Source organism: Crinia signifera, chromosome 7, assembly GCF_055691185.1.
Source record: "Crinia signifera chromosome 7, ASM5569118v1, whole genome shotgun sequence".
In the NCBI taxonomy this organism is placed as follows: Eukaryota; Metazoa; Chordata; class Amphibia; order Anura; family Myobatrachidae; genus Crinia; species Crinia signifera.
The window spans coordinates 159,334,182-159,360,680 of NC_139223.1; the positions used below are offsets into that span (position 1 = coordinate 159,334,182).

Genomic DNA, 26,499 nt, shown 5'->3' on the forward strand with positions numbered 1-26,499 from the left:
ACAGACAGCTTTAAAGCCTGCTTCACAGCTACAATGAGATCCTCTATACCAGCAGCAGAGTTCTCTTCCACATCATCACCCTGATCCCAGGGGATGTCAGTATACTCTCCTTCCTCCTCCTCTACCACAGTAGTCAAAGCATAAGACCTTCTAGGGGTCCCTGCCACATCATCCATTTTGTCCAGCATTTCACTGAACCTGTTGATCCCTTTTGCAGTATCCTGCATCACCTGAATCAGCGCAGGATCTGCCTGGGTAAGAGGCAAGGAGCCAGACGACTGCTGAGATGATGGCATAGGTCTCTGTGATTCTACCAGCCCATCACTCTGCCTGTCCAAAAGCTGCACCAAAGCGTTAACTGACCTGCCTAGGGCCCTGGCCCACGCAGGTTCCATCTGCTCTGCCCTATGGGGTTCACTGCCCATGGGTCTCACATCAGCGCAAGTAATACATAAGCCCCCCTTGGCCATCTGCTCAGGGACAAACTTTTGTGTGCAAACATTGCACGCGCTCAGTGCACTAAGGGCTCCCTCCCCCCAAACCACAGCCTGATGCTCAGACATGATGCAAGTGATAAATGTATATCTATCAGTATACACAGTGCAAACAATGTACAAGCGTTTATACAGAGGCAATGCACCCAATCACTTATCTGTCTGTTGGTTTCAACTGCGGGGAAGCGATGCCCAGGAAATCCAAGTCACTCTGCCAGGATCAGTAAGCCAGCTCAGCTCCGCTGCAAGCGTTCTGAAAGGCGCCAAAGTCAGAGTGAAGGAAGAGACCACAGGTCCCTGCTGCTGCGGGGTCCGTGACCTTTTGGCGCCAACCACCCCCAGCCAGCCGCTCCTCAGGTAGGATTTCCTAGTTCCAGTGTCTCCCCCTCAACTGGGGATCACTTGGAACATGCCTGTCACAACGCTGCTGTCCTCTCATCTAGGAGCTCAGCGTGTAAGCTCCGCATAAAATGGCCGCCGCCATCACGGAGCGCCTGTCCCCCATGATCCCCACCTAAATGTGGAGCCGGTTTCAGGATACTCCGGAGCCCAGGCAGCCTTTTGGAAAAGGCTATAAGCGCTGCACAGGGAGACCAGACAGTGTCTCCCCTGTGCACAGTGAGCTGACAGGACGCGCTTCTGTCAGCTCCTGCTGCGCTAGCAGTGTGAGGATTCACTATGAGAATCCTCACACTGTGCCTACCTAGCTAGGGTAAAAGTTAATAAAACAATAAAAATCCCCTAACTACTCTAATTCTTCGGCTGCTCCTGCAGCCCTTTAGAATAGCACCCACTCCAGTGGGCACCTAACACGAACTGGAGAGTCCAGGGATGCAGTAGGGGAGGAGCCTACCCTCTAAAGCTTTAGGATAGGTGCCTGGCTCCTTCGGACCCTCCTACATCCCAGTGTTGAGCTGTGTCACCAGGACCATTGAAAGAGAAAAGGAGGAACGCCAGCATGGCATCACATACCAAGAAAGGAGGAACCCCAGCATGGCATCACATACCAGGACAGGAGGAACGCCAGCATGGCATCACATACCAAGAATGGAGGAACGGCAGCATGGCATCACATACCAGGACAGGAGGAACACCAGCATGGCATCACATACCAGGACAGGAGGAACGCCAGCATGGCATCACATACCAGGACAGGAGGAACGCCAGCATGGCATCACATACCAGGACAGGAGGAACGCCAGCATGGCATCACATACCAGGACAGGAGGAATGCCAGCATGGCATCACATACCAGGACAGGAGGAACGCCAGCATGACATCACATACCAGGACAGGAGGAACGCCAGCATGGCATCACATACCAGGACAGGAGGAACGCCAGCATGGCATCACATACCAGGACAGGAGGAACGCCAGCATGACATCACATACCAGGACAGGAGGAACGCCAGCATGGCATCACATACCAGGACAGGAGGAACGCCAGCATGGCATCACATACCAGGACAGGAGGAAAGCCAGCATGGCATCACATACCAGGACAGGAGGAACGCCAGCATGACATCACATACCAGGACAGGAGGAACGCCAGCATGGCATCACATACCAGGACAGGAGGAACGACAGCATGGCATCACATACCAGGACAGGAGGAACGCCAGCATGACATCACATACCAGGACAGGAGGAATGCCAGCATGGCATCACATACCAGGAAAGGAGGAACGCCAGCATGGCATCACATACCAGGACAGGAGGAGTCATGGGTTCTAGGTGGTACTGACATATCCGTTGTTCTCGGGTCTCCTGGAAAAAACATTGTAGAGAAAAAACATAACATAAAAATGAAGATAAGAATATTGAAGACTTGCTGTCACTAGTGGTCCTCCAGCTGTGCATCCACCTAATTTGTTATATCTAGACGAGAGCAGGTCCCGTATTACCAGTTTGTTGTTGTTGGTGTTTCCGCGCCCTCCGCCTTGGTCACCCCTATTATATATACACTGCCCCCCGGGGACACGGCCCCTATGTAACTCTGCTGATGACTCTGGGGTTATATCAGTGTACCCCCCCTGGAAGGACCCCGCAGGTGCTCACCCCTATTACATATACACTGCTCCCCGGGGACACGGGCCCTCTGATGACTGGAGATCCATGGAAGGTCCCTGCAGGTACTTACCCCCATGTGCTTGCTGCTGGCCTCCGGGTCCAAGTAGTGTGGGTTTATGTTGAAAGGCACCAGCCCCAGGGCCTGCAGAGAGGGGGGGTACACAATTGGCATGTCATTGGTGGTGCTGATGCTAACCGTAGCCACGTTGGTACCAGCACTGGAGCCTATGTAGGGAATCCCATCCTGAAGGCAAAAACCAGAATACATGGGGATCATTTCTAAACACAGCGCGTCAGTAACAGACTAATAATGCCTACACACGACGCGTCAGTAACAGACTAATAATGCCTACACACGACGCGTCAGTAACAGACTAATAATGCCTACACACGGCGCATCAGTAACAGACTAATAATGCATACCTCCCAACTGTCACGATTACAGCGGGACAGTCCCGATTTTCGGGTCCTGTCCCGCTGTCCCACCCGCGGCAGGCATTGTCCCGCTGCGGGGGGTGGCAGTTGGGAGACCCCCCAATCTAGTAGAATAGACGCTGTGCGCATGCGCACAGCGTCTATTCTCGTATGAAAATGAGGTTGCGGCTAATTAGCATAAGCCGCACCCTCATTTGCATACGCCCCACCCCCTTTTCGGAATGTCCCTATTTCATCAGGACTGAAGTTGGGAGGTATGATAATGCCTACACACAGCGCGTCAGTACAGACTAATAATGCCTACACACAGTGCGTCAGTACCAGACTAATAATGTATACACACGGCGCGTCAGTAACAGACTAATAATGTCTACACACAGCGCGTCAGTAACAGACTAATGCCTACACACAGTGCGTCAGTAACAGACTAATAATGCCTACACACAGTTCGTCAGTAACAGACTAATAATGCCTACACACAGTGCGTCAGTAACAGACTAATAATGCCTACACACAGTGCGTCAGTAACAGACTAATAATGTATACACACGGCGCGTCAGTAACAGACTAATAATGCCTACACACAGCGCGTCAATAACAGACTAATAATGTATACACACAGTTCGTCAGTAACAGACTAATAATGCCTACACACAGTGCGTCAGTAACAGACTAATAATGCCTACACACAGTGCGTCAGTAACAGACTAATAATGCCTACACACATCGCGTCAGTAACAGACTAATAATGCCTTCACACAGCGCGTCAGTAACAGACTAATAATGCCTACACACAGCGCGTCAGTAACAGACTAATAATGCATATACACCACACGTCAGTAACAGACTAATAATGCATATACACCACACGTCAGTAACAGACTAATAATGCATATACACCACACGCCAGTAACAGACTAATAAGGTATACACACCGCATGTCACTAACAGACTAATAATGCCTACACACAGCGCGTCACTAACAGACTAATAATGCCTACACACAGCGCGTCAGTAACAGACTAATAATGCCTACACACAGCACGTCAGTAACAGACTAATAATGCATATACACCACACGTCAGTAACAGACTAATAAGGTATACACACCGCATGTCAGTAAAACTGGTAATGCCTAGACAGCACCGCTACAAATCTTGCACCCACAACGGTGTCAGCAACCTCTTGGCTGTGTAGTGCCCACATATCTCTTATATATTTGGCTACATCTGTCACTCAAAGTGTGTGAGTGTGTCTCTAACGCTGGGTGGAGCCTCTGACTCACATGACAAAGAACCAGCCCAGTGAGCCCACAGTGCCAGACACCCTCTGCCTCCCCATGTTGCCCAGGAACCTACTCCACAGCCACCAGGTGAGCGCCCCCCGCCGCCCACCCTCCCACGGCAGATCGCGGCAAAACACCCCCCCCCCCGCCCCCCTCCCGCGATCTGTATAATACCCTCTGCTTCTGGCTGTTACAGGGCGGAATGTACCAACCACTAGTGGTACGTCCCTCTGTCCATCGCACCAATACTAATCGCATATGTAATAGCATACCGTATGTGATTAGTAACGCAAAGGGCAGCTCTCCGGTGTGTAGACCTCTGGGCACTTTGCAGAATGACGCAGGCGGCATGCTGGGAGGGAACCATGACAGATATACATCATAGCGGAGAGAACAGCGACACACCTTACCTCCATCACTCTTCTCCTAATGACCGAAACCAAACCGTGGTCGTACAAATCCTTTAATAGCCGGAAAGTGTTACCACCACCTGTAAGTAGGATACAGAAGGCTGATTAGTGTTCACAGACCAAGTAGCGGGCACAGAGGATTTCAGATCTGCCTGGTCTCAAGTGGTGCACTGGTGGTGGGCATTCATGCCAATCGGCTGCCCATCTTCTGCCACCTCCACTGGGGCTTCCTGCCCCCCGCGGCTCCTTGTTACATTCACCTTCCTGTAACCCCCCTGCTCCCTGTTAAATTCACCTCCCTGCAACCCCGGCTACTTGTTACATCCGCCTCCCTGCAACCCCCCAGCTCCCTGTTACATTCACCTCCCTGTAACCCCCAACTCCCTGTAATCCCAGTAATGCCCCGGGCTCCCAGTAACCTTCCAGCTCCCAGTAATGCCCCGGGCTCCCAGTAACCTTCCAGCTCCCAGTAATGCCCCGGGCTCCCAGTAACCTTCCAGCTCCCAGTAATGCCCCGGGCTCCCAGTAACCTTCCAGCTCCCAGTAATGCCCCGGGCTCCCAGTAACCTTCCAGCTCCCAGTAATGCCCCGGGCTCCCAGTAACCTTCCAGCTCCCAGTAATGCCCCGGGCTCCCAGTAACTTTCCAGCTCCCAGTAATGCCCCGGGCTCCCAGTAACCTTCCAGCTCCCAGTAATGCCCCGGGCTCCCAGTAACTTTCCAGCTCCCAGTAATGCCCCGGGCTCCCAGTAACCTTCCAGCTCCCAGTAATTGCCCGGGCTCCCAGTAACCTTCCAGCTCCCAGTAATGCCCCGGGCTCCCAGTAACCTTCCAGCTCCCAGTAATGCCCCGGGCTCCCAGTAACTTTCCAGCTCCCAGTAATGCCCCGGGCTCCCAGTAACCTTCCAGCTCCCAGTAATGCCCCGGGCTCCCAGTAACTTTCCAGCTCCCAGTAATGCCCCGGGCTCCCAGTAACCTTCCAGCTCCCAGTAATGCCTTCGGCTCCCAGTAACCTTCCAGCTCCCAGTAATGCCCCGGGCTCCCAGTAACCTTCCAGCTCCCAGTAACTTTCCAGCTCCCAGTAATGCCCCGGGCTCCCAGTAACTTTCCAGCTCCCAGTAATGCCCCGGGCTCCCAGTAACCTTCCAGCTCCCAGTAATGCCCCGGGCTCCCAGTAACCTTCCAGCTCCCAGTAATGCCCCGGGCTCCCAGTAACCTTCCAGCTCCCAGTAATGCCCCGGGCTCCCAGTAACTTTCCAGCTCCCAGTAATGCCCCGGGCTCCCAGTAACCTTCCAGCTCCCAGTAATGCCTTCGGCTCCCAGTAACCTTCCAGCTCCCAGTAATGCCTCGGGCTCTCAGTGATGCCCCAGACTCCCAGTAACCAATAGTTCTAGTGCTCATATTCATATTGAATAGAATTACCAATAAATATGGCCTCTGATTTCTGTGCGGCATCTACGGGATCATCAGCTTCATGTATACTGTCTAAGGCGTAACCTGGAAAACAGCAGATTTGATTATTTGTAACATTGTGTGAATACTGGGAAGATACGGATCTGTACACTATGCAGGGTATGGTGCCCCCATCCCTCTGTGCCCCCAGCTTACCCATGCCACAAGCTCGGGATACAGACATACCCACTGTCACAGGTGGGCACAGAACAGAGACTATAGCTGCCAGTATGCAGGGTATGGTAGTATCAGTACTGGCCCCTTATCCCTCTGTGCCCCCCACCTCACCCATGCCACAAGCTCGGGATACAGACATACCCACTGTCACAGGTGGGCACAGAACGGAGACTATAGCTGCCAGTATGCAGGGTATGGTAGTATCAGTACAGGCCCCCTATCCCTCTGTGCCCCCCACCTCACCCATGCCACAAGCTCGGGATACAGATGACGACATCTCTGTCATTGGTTATTTAGCCGAGCTGTTCGCTTCTTCCTCTGGTCCACATTCCCATCTATCCCAACTCCAGGGCATCTGTATATATACTGTATGTGCTGCCTGCATCACTATAGATAATACCAATACAGGAGCAGGTCCTCCAACCAGGAGTACTCTCACTTCTGCGGATAAACCCATCAGAATCCCCTCCTATCTATGGCTTTAATATCCGGTAACTGCTGCAGATACTGCCATTTAGGAGCCTCCTAACTTTTTTCTAACCAGAAAATGCGCATTTCTGTACCAGTGTATGTATGTATGTATATATATATATATATATATATATATATATATATATTCCCCAATACTTCTCTCGCGCTTATATGCACAATACAAATTGGAACGGCTTTAAATGACTTCAAATTCCAATTACGGCTGCTTAACCACCAGGTTTCCTGAGGGCTAGGAAACAATACCCACAATATACTTCCCAAATGGTGGTATAGCGCCTAAATCAAATGTCCATGTGTCACATCAGTGTTCATAAAACCAAAATCGTTGGATTTCCAAGAGGTTCTTTATTCAACTCTTATAAAGTTCAAACAGTGTCCCTTTTTTTCAAACAGGGGACACTGTTTGAACTTTATAAGAGTTGAATAAAGAACCTCTTGGAAATCCAACGATTTTGGTTTTATGAACACTGATATGACACATGGACATTTGATTTAGGCGCTATACCACCATTTGGGAAGTATATATATATATATGCAATCCAGAACACTGTGTGCACTCCCACGGACTTCCAAAAAAGACTCAGACACAAAGAGCAACTGTTGCTCTTTGTGTCTGAGTCTTTTTTGGAAGTCCGTGGGAGTGCACACAGTGTTCTGGACTGCCTGTATGCTATTGTTTGTGAGCACCCCGGCGCATACACACAGGGAGATTTTGGAGTGCCGGTCTGCAAGGATCCTAGATATATATATATATATATATATATATATATATAAATAACTTAAATAACATTTATTACTAATACTGTGCTTATGATGTACTGTAAAAAGCGCAATCTCACCCAAAGCTTCAAACTTCTGGCGCGCTGTTGTTGCGTAGGAATCCCGGTCATGCAGAGCGTAAGGGATGAAAAGGACGCGTTTCACTTTTCTGCAAACGATAATTGTATTTATATCACACTCTTTCGCCAATGGGTGCACATAGGGGGTTATTCAGGCCTGATCACTGATGGGCGAATTAGCAGAGATCCCACCCTGTGCCGGTCTGCATATCCATTTATCTCAGTGTGCGCAGTGATGTGCGCAACCCCGACCCTTCCAGAACTGTGCGATAGAATCAGTCTGCTCGAGGCTGGTGCGGACGTCACAGACCCTCCCTGAAAATTGCTGAAATTTGTTGCTGTTTGGCGTTGCGCGTGTTCCGCACCTTTACGCAGTTATTCCGCAACCTATTGCTGTGCGAATCATACAACAGCAATCAGCTCTGAATAACCCCCATAATACAGCAATAGACAATAGACAAACCGTTCATATGAACAGGAAACCTGGAGTGCACAGTAATGCAGGATATCGGATAATAACCTCCATGAGTTGTGTTCTCCACAGTGAAATATACAATCCACAATGTAGATATAAATCCATGCCATGTCCTCAACCCAGCAACAAGCAGTGACGTGTTAGTAATACAATAGCAATGTGTCAGTACCGCAGCAGCACTTAGTAACATAGCAGCACTCGGTAACGTGTCAGTAACACATTACCAGTTAGTAGCATAGCAGCACTTAGTAACATCAGTAACACATCAGCAGTTAGTAACATATAGTAGCACTCTGTAACGTGTCAGTAACACATCAGCAGTTAGTAACATAGCAGCACTTGGTAACGTGTCAGTAACACATCACCAGTTAGTAACATAGCAGCACTCTGTAATGTGTCAGTAACCCATTACCAGTTAGTAACATAGCAGCACTCAGTAACACATCAGCAGTTATTTACATAGTAGCACTCTGTAACGTGTCAGTAACACATTACCAGTTAGTAACATAGCAGCACTCAGTAACACATCAGCAGTTATTTACATAGTAGCACTCGGTAACGTGTCAGTAACACATCACCAGTTAGTAACATAGCAGTACTCGGTAACGTGTCAGTAACACATTAACAGTTAGTAACATAGCAGCACTCTGTAACGTGTCAGTTACACATCAGCAGTTAGTAACATACCAGTAACAAAGCAGCAGCACTCGGTAACACATTACCAGTTAGTAACATAGCAGCACTCGGTAGCGTCTCAGTAACACATTATCAGTTAGTAACATAGCAGCACTCGGTAACGTGTCAGTAACACATCACCAGTTAGTAACATAGCAGCACTCTGTAACATGTCAGTTACACATCAGCAGTTAGTAACATACCAGTAACAAAGCAGCAGCACTCGGTAACACATTACCAGTTAGTAACATAGCAGCACTCGGTAGCGTCTCAGTAACACATTATCAGTTAGTAACATAGCAGCACTCGGTAACGTGTCAGTAACACATCACCAGTTAGTAACATAGCAGCACTCTGTAACATGTCAGTTACACATCAGCAGTTAGTAACATACCAGTAACAAAGCAGCAGCACTCGGTAACACATTACCAGTTAGTAACATAGCAGCACTCGGTAGCGTCTCAGTAACACATTATCAGTTAGTAACATAGCAGCACTCTGTAACGTGTCAGTAACACATCAGCAGTTAGTAACATAGCAGCACTCTGTAACGTGTCAGTAACATATTACCAGTTAGTAACATAGCAGCACTCTGTAACGTGTCGGTAACACATCACCAGTTAGTAACATAGCAGCACTCTGTAACATGTCAGTAAAACATCACCAGTTAGTAACATGCCAGTAACAAAGCAGCAGCACTCGGTAACGTGTCAGTAAAACATCACCAGTTAGTAACATGCCAGTAACAAAGCAGCAGCACTCGGTAACGTGTCAGTAACACATCAGCACTCTGTAACTCGGTGCACTTACGCCCCCAGGAACCTTTGTATATGGTCCTGGCAGTGCTCCAGGTAACCCCCTCCGTGAAGCGTAGAGTTGGATATAAGTAACAGATGTCTATTCAGTGCCATCTCTGAGGCTGGGTCTCCTGGAGAGAAGCTGCAGAGAGGAAACAGAGACAAGTTATGTCGCACAGTCGCTGACATCAGCAGATCCAATACTGCAAGTGCAAAAGTCATTTCCTGCCATCTACTGCTCTGCTCCCAGCATGTGGATGGCTGTCCTAAGTACAAAGATACAAGATAGCAGCTGCTTATCTGGAGAGGAGATGCTAATCTACAGGTGTGGAAGGAAAGCAGAAATACATGATACCATCCATACACACTATGGGGGTTATTCAGACCTGATCGCACAGGCCATTATTGATAGACTGCACATGCGGACAGCCTGTAGGTCACGTGCGTGAGGCCATCCTGCAATAAAATCCTGCTACTGTTTATAGTTGTTCAGGGAAAATGCCGGCGAGGAAAGAAGGAGGACAGCACGTGCTGCCAGAGAGACAGCAGGGACCCGGCGCAGTATCCTGTGTCCTGGGAGAGGCGATCCGCAGCATTCTCAGCTCAGCGGCAGCTGACGGCACTGCGTGCGGTAATGCAAAGAGTGCCCACATTAGTGCACCCTGCTGGAGGTGGAGAGACCAGGCAGAATACAGCGGGAGACCAGTGAGTGATAGCCATGGCAGGTGCCCAACACCCAACCAACCAGGTACTTGGGACCCCCGTCCCCCTCCTCTACCCACACAGACCCCGGGCCATGACCGGAGATACTACAGGGGCTTCCCTTCCTTCCAAGCTTCTCTCCTCTATTCCCCCATTGAAACAGTAGCTGGGAGAATTGGGGCCTAGCGCCTGGGTGAGACCCGGACACGCGGGGATATCTCAGCAGAATCACAGGGCCTGTTTCACTGTTACATGCACACATAGGTTGGGTGTGAGGACTCATTTCAACCACCTCCATTGGTGCAGCCAGAAAACTGCGTAAAGAGGCGCTGATCCCACTGCCTTGGGACTTACCTAACCATCTGCCAGCTCGGTCCTTTGGGACTGTAGGACACTGCCACCCTGTGGCCTATTATGAGATTACTAGGATCCAAACCAATGGTTCCCAAGTCCTGTGCACAGGTCCAATGTTGGAAAATCCTTATAAACATATTGTCTGTGCCAACTACTGTACCCAGCCTCAGAGTTGGCAGTTTATCTGTTTCATGCGGTTTCTTGTATTGTGAAAGATAACAGTTATACTGACTTGGTGATGGCACTGTGACACCGTTTAGGAAGACTTGTTAACAGTTAATGGGGGTGACCCCGAGGTGACACAGGGGCATCATGAACAAAGCAAACCCCCTATTCAGGGCTACGTAAACCTGTATTGTGTTATAATTTAATGGTGATGTCGGTGCTGAAGGTAGCAGGCTGGCTTAATGACCCAGCAAGGAAAACTTACTAGATAAATGTCAGTTTATCCCGATTAATTAAACCAAAGCAGTTGTAAAACCAAACGGTTCCTTGTTCTTTGCTCAAGCGCCCACTTCCAGTGCCTGGAGTGACAGAAACGGAGTCGAGGTGACTACCACAAGCGGGTAAGACCGCCACACATTAAGCCATACCCACATAGATCATATACAGCTATGCCCTGGTGGTCACTTAATCAGTCCACTAGGGGGTACCATCGGCCACAGAGGCCTGGCAAGACGTATGGCACATCAGTGACCATCCATAACAATGAGTGTCAGGTGGGCGTAGTGGAGGTCTTATGCAGAGATGAGAATTGGCGCCAATCCTGTCAAAGGAGCCAGCCAACCATAATCACATCCGGAATGCCAGGCAACAATCATGGTCCCAGATGGTGCACAGTCCTTTACCCACCTGCCGTCTGCCCAGCTCCAATCTGTCCGTAATTTCTGATGCCTGTTCTTCTGCAAATGACTGCGTTGTGGGCGTGGCTAGTCACAGGACTGCGTTATACAGGTCTGGGGTGGTGACGTTTGGGAGAAGCATTGCGATTTCCACAAGTTTTGTTATATATAGAAATAGTTAATCAGAAAAATAAAATAACAGCAGCCGGGGACCACTGAGCATTGTGGGTATTGGATAATAGTGGGGGGGGGGGGGGGAATATATTCTTTTGATACTGTAACATACTTTCTACAGAACCGTTATCCACCAATGTCTTTCCTCACGCTATAAACACACGAGCCGCCAGTGTTATCCTGCGACAACAGACGACAATGCACCCGGCTGTGTTATTGTGTTATTCCAGCATTTGTCTGCTCGCCGCAGCTTTTCTCCGTGCATTTTGTATTTAATATACAGTCTATAGGGACAGTTGTAAGAACATGTATGTGCCCAACACGCAGAACTGGGGCGGTCGGAACAAAAAGATGCATCATACAAAGAATTACTACAATGCCTGTAATGAAGGGGCCAGTAAGGCTGGTTTCACACACTCCGGCTCCTGCCGGATGGTAAAATCCTGCACGGCCAGGGAGCCGTGCCGCACACACTAGTTTATCATGGAGGGGATGGCCACAGCCCGGCAGCCACTGCAACCGTGCGGCCGGGTCGTGGCCGTCCCGTGTGAATGGACACAATAGTGTCCATTCACAACTAATGTGGTAGCAGCCGGATCTTGCCTCTGCAGCGTGCGGCTGCCGTGCCGTGCCCGTCCCGTTCTGCCCATTCAGTGTGGTGTGGAAGGCAATGGGCGCCTTCACACACCACGGAAATTGCCGGATACTTACGCCCGCCCCCATGTGACGAGTAGGGCAGGCGTACACCCCGTCAGACTGGACATGCCAGTCAAATTGTTTGGACCCACCCCCATGTGATGAGGGGGCGGGGCCACAGGATCTCCAAACCGGACCATGTGAAAGGCCGGTTTCACACACTCCGGCTCCTGCCGGACGGTGAATTCCCGCACGGCCAGGGAGCCGAGCCGTGCCGCACACATTAGTTGTGAATGGACACTATTGTGTCCATTCACACGGGACGGCCATGGCCCGGCCACATGGCTGCAGCCGGATCCCGCCACTGGAAGGGACGGCTGCCGGGCTGTGGCCATCCCCTCCATGATAAACTAGTGTGTGCGGCACAGCTTCCTGGCCGTGTGGGATTTCACTGTCCGGCAGGAGCCGGAGTGTGTGAAACCGGCCTAAAAGCCGTGCCGTCCCTGCAGTGAGTCATGGACTGCTCTGTGTCCATTCACACAGGACGGTCACAGCACGGCTGCCGGGTAGCAGCTGGATCTTACGGCTGGTTTCACACACTCCGGCTCCTGCCGGACGGCTAAAACCCGTACGGTCAGGGAGCCGTGCAGCACACACTAGTTTATCATGGAGGGGATGGCAACAGCACGGCAGCCGTCCCTTCCAGTGGTGGGATCCGGCTGCAGCCGTGCGGCCGGGCCGTGGCCGTCCCGTGTGAATGGACACAATAGTGTCCATTCACAACTAATGTGTGCGGCACGGCTCCCTGGCCGTGCGGGATTTCACCGTCCGGTAGGAGCCGGAGTGTGTGAAACTAGCCTTACACTGAAGTGTCCGGCTGCCGTGCTTTGGCTGTCCCGTCCTCACAGGTCAGTGTGTGCTGAGGGCGATGGGGGCCTTTCACACCCACCGGTCATTTGGTGTGCGGTTTTAGCTCTCCACCGCCACCAAACTGACGTCACTTCAGTTTCTACCCTCAAATGTACACAGCACTGGCTCACGGAGCCGGAGCATGTGAAAGAGGCAACTGTCAGGCAAAAAGCCGGACAAAGTGTGTCCGGCTTTTTGCCGTCCGGTCAAAACCGGAGTGTGTGAAACTAGCCTAATAAAGGTAACAGGATAAAGCAGTGTTTGTATTTCAGCTGCCTGAATAGGAATGGCCACAGGATGGCAGTATGGGCCCACGGATGAGTCGGTGGTCGATCTGGAAGGATTCTTCATGCCTAGAAAATAAACATGTTTCCCTTAAACATCTGGCTCGTGAAAGTAAATCCAGTGTATGCCCAGGATGAGAGGGAGAATGTGAGCGATGTGCTCAGGCAGCCAGTCCCTGTAACATACCATATCCCACCTAATAATATCGCATTACCAGCAAGGATTATGTGCACAGTGCGTCAGCTCCACTTATCTGCTGCGTTTGCTCCGATCCATTAGAAGTGTAATGCGAATCGGGCGGAACTTATCCCAGGGGCTGTGCAAGTGGCGCCCCCTGCTGCTGTACTATAGCAACTAGTAACCCAACAACCTTACCAGTGTGGCACCCCCTGCTGCTGTACTATAGTAACCAGTAACCTTACCAGTGTGGTGCCCCCTGCTGCTGTACTAAAGCAACTAGTAACCTTACCAGTGTTGCGCCCCCTGCTGCTGTACTATAGTAACCCAATAACCTTACCAGTGTGGCGCCCCCTGCTGCTGTACTATAGCAACTAGTAACCCAATAACCTTACCAGTGTGGTGCCCCCGGCTGCTGTACTATAGCAACTAGTAACCTTACCAGTGTGGCGCCCCCTGCTGCTGTACTATAGTAACCCAATAACCTTACCAGTGTGGCGCCCCCTGCTGCTGTACTATAGCAACTAGTAACCCAATAACCTTACCAGTGTGGTGCCCCCTGCTGCTGTACTATAGTAGTAACCTTACCAGTGTGGCGCCCCCTGCTGCTGTACTATAGCAACTAGTAACCTTACCAGTGTGGCGCCATCTGCTGCTGTACTATAGCAACTAGTAACCTTACCAGTGTTGCGCCCCCTGCTGCTGTACTATAGTAACCCAATAACCTTACCAGTGTGGTGCCCCCTGCCGCTGTACTATAGTAGTAACCTTACCAGTGTGGCGCCCCCTGCTGCTGTACTATAGCAACTAGTAACCTTACCAGTGTGGTGCCCCCTGCTGCTGTACTATAGTAACCTTACCAGTGTGGTGCCCCCTGCTGCTGTACTATAGCAACTAGTAACCTTACCAGTGTGGCACCCCCTGCTGCTGTACTATAGCAACTAGTAACCTTACCAGTGTGGCGCCCCCTGCTGCTGTACTGTAGCAACCAGTAACCTTACCAGTGTGGCGCCCCCTGCTGCTGTACTATAGTAACCTTACCAGTGTGGTGCCCCCTGCTGCTGTACTATAGCAACTAGTAACCTTACCAGTGTGGCGCCCCCTGCTGCTGTACTATAGCAACCAGTAACCTTACCAGTGTGGCGCCCCCTGCTGCTGTACTATAGTAACCTTACCAGTGTGGTGCCCCCTGCTGCTGTACTATAGCAACTAGTAACCTTACCAGTGTGGCGCCCCCTGCTGCTGTACTATAGCAACTAGTAACCTTACCAGTGTGGCGCCCCCTGCTGCTGTACTATAGTAGTAACCTTAATAGTGTGGCGCCCCCTGCTGCTGTACTATAGCAACTAGTAACCTTACCAGTGTGGCGCCCCCTGCTGCTGTACTATAGTAGTAACCTTACCAGTGTGGCGCCCCCTGCTGCTGTACTATAGCAACTAGTAACCTTACCAGTGTGGTGCCCCCTGCTGCTGTACTATAGTAACCAGTAACCTTACCAGTGTGGCGCCCCCTGCTGCTGTACTATAGTAACTAGTAACCTTACCAGTGTGGAGCCCCCTGCTGCTGTACTATAGCAACTAGTAACCCAATAACCTTACCAGTGTGGTGCCCCCTGCCTCTGTACTATAGTAGTAACCTTACCAGTGTGGCGCCCCCTGCTGCTGTACTATAGCAACTAGTAACCTTACCAGTGTGGTGCCCCCTGCTGCTGTACTATAGCAACCAGTAACCTTACCAGTGTGGCGCCCCCTGCTGCTGTACTATAGTAACCTTACCAGTGTGGTGCCCCCTGCTGCTGTACTATAGCAACCAGTAACCTTACCTGTGTGGCGCCCCCTGCTGCTGTACTATAGTAACCTTACCAGTGTGGTGCCCCCTGCTGCTGTACTATAGCAACTAGTAACCTTACCAGTGTGGTGCCCCCTGCTGCTCTACTATAGTAACCAGTAACCTTACCAGTGTGGCGCCACCTTCTGCTGTACTATAGCAACTAGTAACCTTACCAGTGTGGCGCCCCCTGCTGCTGTACTATAGTAGTAACCTTACCAGTGTGGCGCCCCCTGCTGCTGTACTATAGCAACTAGTAACCTTACCAGTGTGGCGCCCCGTGCTGCTGTACTATAGCAACTAGAAACCTTACCAGTGTGGCGCCCCCTGCTGCTGTACTATAGCAACTAGAAACCTTACCAGTGTGGCGCCCCCTGCTGCTGTACTATAGCAACTAGTAACCTTACCAGTGTGGCGCCCCCTGCTGCTGTACTATAGCAACTAGTAACCTTACCAGTGTGGTGCCCCCTGCTGCTGTACTATAGTAACCAGTAACCTTACCAGTGTGGCGCCCCCTGCTGCTGTACTATAGTAACCAGTAACCTTACCAGTGTGGCGCCCCCTGCTGCTGTACTATAGTAACTAGTAACCTTACCAGTGTGGTGACCCCTGCTGCTCTACTATAGTAACTAGGGTACTTGTGTATTATAACGGCACCCCCGATTTCCATCGTAGGGCATTGTATGGGGTCGCATCGCATGCGATGCGATGAGATGCGACCCGATTTATAATTGTACAGCCACCCTGATGGGTGCTTACTATGTTAAATGCACCCTCATTGTTAACGCCACCCCCACTATCAACGCCAACCCGAAGCGCGGCGAGCCCGCGAGGGGCACCGGTACACGTCCTCCGACCTTTTCATACCCCACTATCCACGTTGGCGTGGAGTTGACTTTATATAGTGTGGCGAGCGCAGCGAGGCGAGCGGACGCGGATTACTTCACATGTATTCCGCGTCCCCTCGCAGGGCTCGCCACACTATATAAAATCAACTCCACGCCAACGTGGATAGTGGGGGTATGAAAAGGTCAGAGGATGCGTACCGCCGCCGCTCGCCATGCTTCGGGTTGGCGTTGATAGTGAAGTGGCGTAAACAATGGGGGGGGCATTTACGATAGTAATCACCCATCAGGGTGGGTGTACAATAAAAAATTGGGTCTTGGGGTGCATTTAACATAGGAATCAGCCATCAGGGTGGCTTTAAATGTAAAATCGGCTATGATCGCGTCGCATCGCATGCCATTATAATGGAATGCGATATTAATATTGTACAGTCAGCCCTTGAAAACCCTGAAATCAGGTCCCATCGCATACCTTAATTAGTGGTATGCAATGCGATGCTATGGGCGCCGTGATAATACACAAGTACCGTAACTAGTAACCTTACCACTGTGGCCCCCCTGCTGCTGTACTATAGCAATTAGTAACCTTACCACTGTGGCCCCCCTGCTGCTGTACTATAGCAACTAGTAACCTTACCAGTGTGGCGCCCCCTGCTGCTGTACTATAGCAACTAGTAACCTTACCAGTGTGGCGCCAACTGCTGCTGTACTATAGCAACTAGTAACCTTACCAGTGTGGTGCCCCTGTCCCCCCCTGCTGCTGTACTATAGTAACCAGTAACCTTACTAGTGTGGCGCCCCCTGCTGCTGTACTATAGTAGTAACCTTACCAGTGTGGTGCCCCCTGCTGCTGTACTATGGTAGTAACCTTACCAGTGTGGCGCCCCCTGCTGCTGTACTATAGCAACTAGTAACCTTACCAGTGTGGCGCCCCCTGCTGCTGTACTATAGCAACTAGTAACCTTACCAGTGTGGTGCCCCCTGCTGCTGTACTATAGCAACTAGTAACCTTACCAGTGTTGCGCCCCCTGCTGCTGTACTATAGTAACCTTACCAGTGTGACGCCCCCTGATGCTGTACTATAGCAACTAGTAACCTTACCAGTGTGGTGCCCCCTGCTGCTGTACTATAGTAACTAGTAACCTTACCAGTGTGGCACCCCCTGCTGCTGTACTATAGTAACCTTACCAGTGTGACGCCCCCTGCTGCTGTACTATAGCAACTAGTAACCTTACCAGTGTGGCGCCCCCTGCTGCTGTACTATAGCAACTAGTAACCTTACCAGTGTGACGCCCCCTGCTGCTGTACTATAGCAACTAGTAACCTTACCAGTGTTGCGCCCCCTGCTGCTGTACTATAGTAACCTTACCAGTGTGACGCCCCCTGCTGCTGTACTATAGCAACTAGTAACCTTACCAGTGTGGCGCCCCCTGCTGCTGTACTATAGCAACTAGTAACCTTACCAGTGTGGCGCCCCCTGCTGCTGTACTATAGCAACTAGTAACCTTACCAGTGTGGTGCCCCCTGCTGCTGTACTATAGCAACTAGTAACCTTACCAGTGTTGCGCCCCCTGCTGCTGTACTATAGTAACCTTACCAGTGTGACGCCCCCTGCTGCTGTACTATAGCAACTAGTAACCTTACCAGTGTGGCACCCCCTGCTGCTGTACTATAGCAACTAGTAACCTTACCAGTGTGGTGCCCCCTGCTGCTGTACTATAGCAACTAGTAACCTTACCAGTGTTGCGCCCCCTGCTGCTGTACTATAGTAACCTTACCAGTGTGACGCCCCCTGATGCTGTACTATAGCAACTAGTAACCTTACCAGTGTGGTGCCCCCTGCTGCTGTACTATAGTAACTAGTAACCTTACCAGTGTGGCACCCCCTGCTGCTGTACTATAGTAACCAGTAACCTTACCAGTGTGGCGCCCCCTGCTGTTGTACTATAGCAACTAGTAACCTTACCAGTGTGGCGCCCCTGCTGCTGTACTATAGCAACCAGTAACCTTACCAGTGTGGCACCCCCTGCTGCTGTACTATAGCAACTAGTAACCTTACCAGTGTGGCGCCCCCTGCTGCTGTACTATAGTAACCAGTAACCTTACCAGTGTGGCGCCCCCTGCTGCTGTACTATAGTAACCAGTAACCTTACCAGTGTGGTGCCCCCTGCTGCTGTACTATAGTTACCAGTAACCTTACCAGTGTGGCGCCCCCTGCTGCAGGGGAGCACGGGTTGCTGCAGAAGTTTGTGGCTGCAGCTTGAGTGGTATTTCTGGTGCAGGACAAACCTGCCCTGGTAGGTTTGTTCTGCCCAAGGAAAACCCAACACTAAAGGGGTTAAGTCACTTTATTAACCTGAGCCCAGCTGTGGCGTTCACCTTATTTCTGCCACAGACCGACGTTTCGTGTATTCACATCCTGCGCCAGCGATACATAATCTGACCTATGGATGGTGGAGACACGCCATCAGCTGCCACGCGCTTGTACCACATGTGCTTATTACATACTGTGAGCGTGTTGGCCCAGAATGTGTTTCATGCCACATGGGCGATGTGGAACCATACACATGTATTTGCTCATCACTGGGATGTTACTATGTAAGCCATGAATAACTTGTATACCTCACACAGGAGAGAACCGCTGATGCTGACAGCCCTGATAAATGACAGTAATATGGCAGCATTACCGGCAAATGCATATAACCGGATACCGCATATATTGTACTTTACACCGTCACAGTCCCTATGGAAGCTTACTGCCATCTCCCAACCCTACTGGTCTCACGTAGAGATTAGGCAGATACGGTGCCTGGTCTATGCATTATTAAGGCCCCAAGGGTTCAGTAAATGTTGGTGTTCCATGATATTATAACCTGTACGTAATAAGCAGCAGATGTTCCATCTAATACCGCAAATGCAGGGTCGCACCGGGACAACGGTTCAGTCCCGGTGCAACTCTGCATGTGCGGTCTGTTCAGATCACAAAAGGGAACCAGATCACTGATGTCATGTGGGGGCGCGGCAGAGTGGCATCGGGGGAGGAGGCAGCGCTTAGAGCTGGCACTGCTCCAAGCACTGCCTCCGCCATATATAGTGTGAACAGGAAACGGATCGCTCAACCCGTTCACACTGCACAACACAACGGCTCTGAACCGGTAAGAACCCTTCTTTTTACCCGGTTTGTATTGCCATGTCGCTATCAGTATACTGGGCCAAACCGGCAAGAGACTGTAATGAACCCGGTAATTTTGTGTAATGTGAAAGGGGTGTTATTGGCCGGATTCATGTTTTGAAGGAATTACACAGCCGCATAGAAGCAGTTGTGCAAATCTGTGTCATTATCATTCAAATGCAGCAGGAGGCGTCTCCAGTTAGTATTTGCGAGTGCATGGGTTTATCCAAAATAATGCTCCCCAAAAATACAGCCCATGATTAAATGAAAAGTGGTGCAAGATTGACAGATCTATGGGTTTTCATGCCCACCCACCATAATGCTGTAGATTAAAAAAGACATGCACGGTTTAACAAACCAAGCACTCAGTGACAGCCACTGACATTATTGTGGCTGAAGTGCTTGGTTTGTTTGGGCCCCCACAAAGCAATGTTCTGGAAGGACTTCCTTTGATCTCTAGTAATGGTGATTAATGATGAGGATGAGGAGAATGATTGGAGAGAGGATAAACACTGTTAGCACCTTGAGCCCATTGGCAGCTTGTTTTGTTGGGATACTGTCAAAATAAATTTTTAAGAATAACCTCCTAAGACGATCACAGACAAGGTTCCCGGGAGTGCTGAAAACTTTCCTGAGTACACACTTGAGGGTGGGCAGCTTAAGTAATGCAATGCCAGTTCGTACAAGGGCCTCAAAATGACCTTTATCCTCATTTGCATTCTGAAGCGCCTTTCTGGTCAGTTAATTGTATCTTCACATCTCCTGTGAGAAATGATCACAACTTCCATATACATCTATGTGCCTGCAAAGACATAGTTCAGTATGGGAACATGCCTTTCTATAGGCAGCGCTAGGCACCCTGCCCCCATAGTGCAACCCCTTGTGGGGGATGGTCATTTAGGTGCAAAATGCCTCTCAGTTGGCGTGCTATAAATGAGTGTTCCTTTTTCCGTAGTAAAAAACAAGTAACAAAACAAATTGTTGGGAAGGCAATGTTCCTAATTGCGTCCAACTGTATACAAGCCAAGAGTGTATAGTTTGCCCGTCACGCCGTAATGCGGCACAAAATACGATTTTCCAAGGTTTTTGGGCCAAAATGTACAGCAGCAATAACAGTAAATGAAACTCAGGTGTTTCGAAAAATATCTCTTGATATATAAACCCCCTAAAGTAGGATTATTCTATTTATAGATTTTTTTTCTTTACTAAAATGTCAAAGAATTTGGGATAAAATATATATGATATATTTATTTCATTTATTTATGTTAGCGGGCGACGCAATTCCACATGTGGAAATAAATAGGGTCATTATGTTCCTTTTCTTCGTTCAGATAATATCGCGCACAGTACAGGAGGATTTCCATATTGGTGACTGCATTCTATTTTTGCGATTGGAGTTTCAGTGGCGGTCGTACCCAGGTGACCGCCCATCACCGAGGAAGGTTCCTCTGTGCTGCAGAATGCTCTGGTCCTTAATAAAAGGCAGTGGAGAAAATTGGACTTTGCAGTCTCTGTGAACTGGATAAATAATGCACTTCAATTTGGAACGGCTCATTTCTCAGGCGATCGGCTGGTTGCGAGTCGCGACGTCAGAGAGGGATTGTGGACACATTGATGAATCTGCTTAATTTTCACTCTGCAGGCAACAACTTTAAAAAGACATTTGAGCTGGAGCCTTGCCAGTCACGCAATGCAATAACCTCGGTAAATCCTCAGCAGGTCTCTTACAAGTCAGGCGCAGGCGAAGGCTGCCGGTCATCTGAAACACTATGAGATGTTACACTGAGCAGCGATGGGGGGAATGGACTCATCTAATGGTCACTTGTCGCATTACAGAGAGATTTGCTGATATTGACCCTCATTCAGGTTGATATCAAATGCACAATAATCGCAGATCGTAAAAAAAATGCGTCTGGAGTGTAAGGGACAATTGGGGCGGCAACAGAGAGATGATTGAGTGCTTCAGAAGCATGGTCCAATGCAGGCGCGTCTGGACCGTTAGAGGGGGAGGGGTCACGGCAGCTGTGTGATGTCACTCAAAAAATGTCCACCCTGTATAGCGAAGCGCTCACACACTAGTGATACAAATGCAAACTTTTTGTTTGCATCATGGGAAGGGACCCGGCATTCTGGGAAGTCTATATATGAATTTGCACTGTCCCTTTTCCTGGGATTTAGAAACCCAGGAGACATCTGATTGCGGATCTGGATTAACGGGGTAATTCAGATCAGACAATCGGCCAATTATCAATACACTGCGCATGGGTACATGTACGGGAGGCCATCTTTCTATTCAATCTTGGTACTATTTCTGTTCACAAGCAGTTCTCAAGATGATTGGCAGGAAGCAGGGACGTACATTTTTTTATTGTTTTGGAGGCACCAAGAGCGGTGCCTCGCGCTGTTCATGGTAAAGACCAGAAGCAGAGGGCGGGGCCAAACTGTAGGCTTTAAAACCCCATTAAAAACAAAAGCTGAAAAGCAGCACCAATAGAAGTGCCTCACTGACAGGGGCATGCTGACTGCCCATATGAAAGCACTCTCACTGAGGCAGATGTGCTCGGAAGGACCAGTAATGGGGTGTCAAAGGGGATGATCTTAGGGTCCCTAAAGCCAGCCGCATAGCACAGCCACACAACCCCTATTGCCTATCCCCCCATCCCCTGGTCAGCGCCACACTCGGCCGCTCAGCTCTCCGGCTCTGCCCCAGAAAATGGAGGGCAGTAACGCACTTGAATGCTGTCCATCCATTAATTCTTTTACAGCAACGGGTATCCAGTGGGCGGTGCTCGGGGTGCATTACTTGCTGCAGCCTTAGCCCATGCTCACACAGCCACTGGAATGGCGATGATGTCACACCCTGCGCCCTCCCGCAACCTGCTCTCTTTGCCATGCCTAATAGGGATTATGGAAGTCGAGTTACACACACGCCATTTTAGGATAGTATGGCCGCCATTTTGGTTCGCAGAGTTGCGCAAATAAAGTTTCCATACCCGAGAATGTGTGACAAAGTGGACCAGAAGAGTAGCCATACTATCACACATAAATTCATAAATACATACTGACACTAAATAAAATATAGTTAAAGGTTTAGAACGCCACACATAGCTTAGTTAGCCCTGCATACATCTGACTGTATCGTGTTTAGTACCGTTCCGTTCAGTTCATTATGCGAAGTATTCCGGTCATTGCGAATATTTCGCAATATACACTGCCCGATAGTTATGGACATAATCCATATTCCAGAGACAGTTTCTGTTGAAAGTAGGTAACAAAGGAAACTAGATGAAACCAGTTCTTATCCCTGCTGACGCCGAAACCATCAAACAAAGGACTCTTAAAGTTCACTCCCCTGCACCTATTCAGACCAGGTGCAGCGTCTAACCCCCAATTACAGTGGACCTGACATATGATCTCTGACCAATGAGAATGGCCTTTGACCTCCCCTTTCTGACCCTATAAGAGAGGCGACCCAGAGCAGCCAAAGTCTCTTCGGCACATCTACCTTTCCCTGACTGTCCACCGGGCTATAGTTCATTCCTGAACGATAGCGAGCTCTGACCGGACTACACTTCGCATATTTGATGAGAACGGTAACGGTTGCATTAACGGTATTTATTCTTATTGTATTGATTGGCTGATTGTGTCTTGTATCTGTTTTCTTTCCCCTTAGCAGAGTCTGTTTAGTATTCATTGTTAGTATATTGTATTACTTGTTATACCTGTTTATTCTTATTTCTGTAACCCCCTTTTGTCCATTAGGGACTTAAATACAACCTTTTTACGGAGTTCTTATCTCCTTATTTCTATACAGTGGTCGTGTCTGTTTATTCGCATAATAGCGACAAGGTATATTACGGACACTGTCCGATAAGGTATATTCGCAGATTAGAGACAAAGTACTGCGAAGGAATCTCTGATTAAGGTATTGGTTCTTGGTGTACATAATACAATAAAAGGTACGCTACGCTGCGCTACGCTTTGTTCGCACGTAGTTAGGTATAAAGGGTACGTTGGTTGCGGACTTATTACGTAACCAGCGCTTTTCACTTATTGTCTCTCTGGTCATATTTAATCGTCATTAACAATTGAGGGCTCGTCCGTCCGCTCCACAGTCCAGAACTCAGTACCAGGCGTGCGACTCGACCTATACCAGCAAAAGGGTGGAAGTATTTATTTGTTTCCATTGCTGGATAGGCCGAGTCCGCGGCGGTGCGGGGTTCGGGAAGTGCTAGCGCTGAACCCGGAGTACAATAAGTGAAAGCCACGTGTTTTAAAGTATATCATACCTAAGTGTTTAGTAAACTGTACTTCTGCCTGCCACAAGTAGTTTAACGGGGTATAGTGTCTTGGGTTGCTTGTTTATTACAGTATATGTACCACGTGCGATAAGGTTCGCACACGTGGAGTCTGTGTTTATTATAGTACATAGAGGATCCCCTCTGTGCAAAACTATAACTTTTATTGTTAGTTACTGCAAAACCAGAGACTCCGCCACGTGGCGACAAGCCCTGGGCCTTTTGCAGTAACGTAAAGCGTCTATTGTATATTACGCAAGGTGCGCGCGCACGTGCCCATATCGGGAAATTTTCGCATCTTTGTACGTGATTTACTGATTAAGTGCGGGATTTATTTCGCATCTTGATACGTAACTTTCGGACGGAGTTAAGGGATTTATTCCACATTTAGGCGCAATTACTGCGTATAGCGAAACCCGAGTGCAACCTTGCAAATACACTATAGAACACGTGGGTGGCCGATTCATCGGCGGCCTGTGAACAACGCATGTACACACGTGGCTGTTCATTGGTACTGCACATGCAGCACACATAGGAACTCAAAGGTGAACAGTATTGAACCACTAGCCTTATTTACAACAGTATAGTAATATACTGTGGATGGGGCGGTGATTTAATAAAGAGAAAAATAAGTTTTTTTTTTCTTTTGTTCATTTTCTCATAAGCAAGCAACTCAAGCATTATTTTAATAGATTCCTATAGCGTATTATAAGGGATTTATACCTGCATAAGTATCTAGTGAAAAGCTACCAGCCTGGGAAGATTTTCTGTACAGAAATATTTCAAATATATGCATAAGACCAAGGTGTAACTAGCGCCCAGTGTGAAAAATAACTGAGGCGAACGGGTGTGTGACGACACGACTCAAGCGCAGTGTAGCCAGTGTAGGACAGTCCAGGTAGGACAGGGTTCACGTGACGACGTGCCCATAGGAACTGCCCCTTCCGTGGAACTACCTATTTTGATCCACTGGGAGGGTACAAAAGGCTAAATCGGAACCCAGTGATCCGATCGGCTGCTTTAGAAATACCAGTTTTTGGGGGTACAGGAAAAACAAGTTTTGCTGTGCCCTGGAAAAACTGCCGCACCTTGCAAGTTGGCTAGCAGTTCGCTACTAGTTGAAAGACTTGGTGATTGAGTACATTACCTCGCATAGTGGGCTTCACGCTTGATTGCGGAATAGTGCCATTTTGTGGAGAAGGAGTGATTTGGGAGTGACTCACTGATAAATGGCCCTCCGGTTTCTGCTAGCTGTGAACGTTTATTCCTATAATTATGGGTAATAACGGGTCACACAGGGATACCGAGTCAGTTAGGGAGGAATCTAGTCGACCCAAAGGGTCGGCGGCTTTCATTATGTGCAGGAAGCACGGTGAACTCGCAGTTGTTTACCAAAATAAATGGAGAAGAATGACACAAGGCAGCAAGTTAGAATTTCCCAGTGTTGGTAGCTTCGATCCAGAAATCTTATCTGCAGTAAAGGATGAAATATGTCTACTCTCCAGTCGTAAGAAGAGAGTGAAGCACATGGAAATTCTTAAATTGTGGCAGAAGGAAGGGCAGGAACAATGGGGAATCAAATGTCTGGCAGTGCCAGACACAATCAGCCACAATAAAAATGCAACCGTAGCCGCAACCGCTCCCCCACCCCCATATGTGCCGAAGGGGTTAATGATTCATAAGAAAGGTATAAGTAATAATGTATCCGTTGCTAACCTGTACCCTGTCTTATCCCCTTACAAGGAAACCCGAGAGGAAAACGAGCAGCTGTTGGCACTGGCCGTCTCTCATGCAATTAATATGATTGAGGGAAAAGCTCAACCCGCTGTTGAGGCCCCAGCACAGGAGGAGGAGACGGCTGATGCCAACAGCATAGTATTGGACTCGGGTAATGATGCACCACACAGCACAGACACAAATGACTCCCAAGCAGGTCCCAGTAATGCGAATGTGGTACAAACATATCCTATGCGCACACTGGAGGTTCCCTATGGTAAGGCAGACAGAGAGGGTGTGATACCTACCAGGAAGATGACCATGCTAAACCCATGGACACGGTTAGAGCTGCGGTCCATCATTTCAGATTTCCCTGATCCTAGGAAAGATCTGACATTATGTCAGAAATTTGTAAGGGATCTGGGAAACTCTGATGAGCCCACCAACAAGGATTGGAGAATCATGTTGAGGGCCTGTCTCCCCACTCACATCGATATCCCGAAATTCATTCAGGATAGTGGATTGAAGGTGGACAAGGAGATAAATGATGAGATCAACCAGGAAAATATACGCCTAATCAATTTGCAGTTGGGAGTGTATTTTCCTGCAGCAGTGGAATATAGCAAGATATTCACTATCAAACAAAAAGATAGTGAATCAGCTAGCGAATATTTCAACCGGGGTTTGATGACGGTATCAAAACACACTGGTGTCGCCGATCTTAAGGATAACCCACACCTGAGGGAGATGGTTGTCTCTGTGTTAGTGGAGGGGCTGAGAGAGAAATTGAAGAACAGGGTCCAAACATCGTTCCCAAATTGGCGAGGAATGACAGTAGATGCCCTACGGGAATCTGCCGTAGCCCATGACAAAAACATATCAAAGCACAGGGAACTGCAAACTGACAAACTGATGATGGTTAGCATCCAAGCCCTTACTAATGCCCCAAACAAAGCTGCATA

General features: G+C 49.2%; 1 protein-coding gene across 3 annotated transcripts in view; it reads right to left on the bottom strand.

Annotated features, from left to right (window-relative positions):
* LOC146020732 (alpha-aspartyl dipeptidase-like) overlaps positions 1 to 26,499 on the bottom strand; it is a 70,132-nt gene that overhangs the window by 14,747 nt on the left and 28,886 nt on the right. Inside the window, exons 1-7 of one of the 3 annotated variants that reach the window (XM_083154113.1) lie at positions 10,657 to 10,696; positions 9,614 to 9,742; positions 7,654 to 7,742; positions 6,116 to 6,190; positions 4,695 to 4,774; positions 2,635 to 2,808; positions 2,202 to 2,261 (exon numbers count right to left, since the gene is read on the bottom strand). In XM_083154113.1, coding sequence (XP_083010239.1) covers positions 2,202 to 2,261; positions 2,635 to 2,808; positions 4,695 to 4,774; positions 6,116 to 6,190; positions 7,654 to 7,742; positions 9,614 to 9,742; positions 10,657 to 10,664 — 615 coding nt within the window. In that variant the 5' untranslated portion in view covers positions 10,665 to 10,696. Of the gene's footprint in view, positions 1 to 2,201; positions 2,262 to 2,634; positions 2,809 to 4,694; positions 4,775 to 6,115; positions 6,191 to 7,653; positions 7,743 to 9,613; positions 9,743 to 9,986; positions 10,461 to 10,656; positions 10,697 to 26,499 lie in introns of those variants that run through there. The other 2 variants (XM_083154114.1, XM_083154115.1) reach the window with 2 other exon arrangements.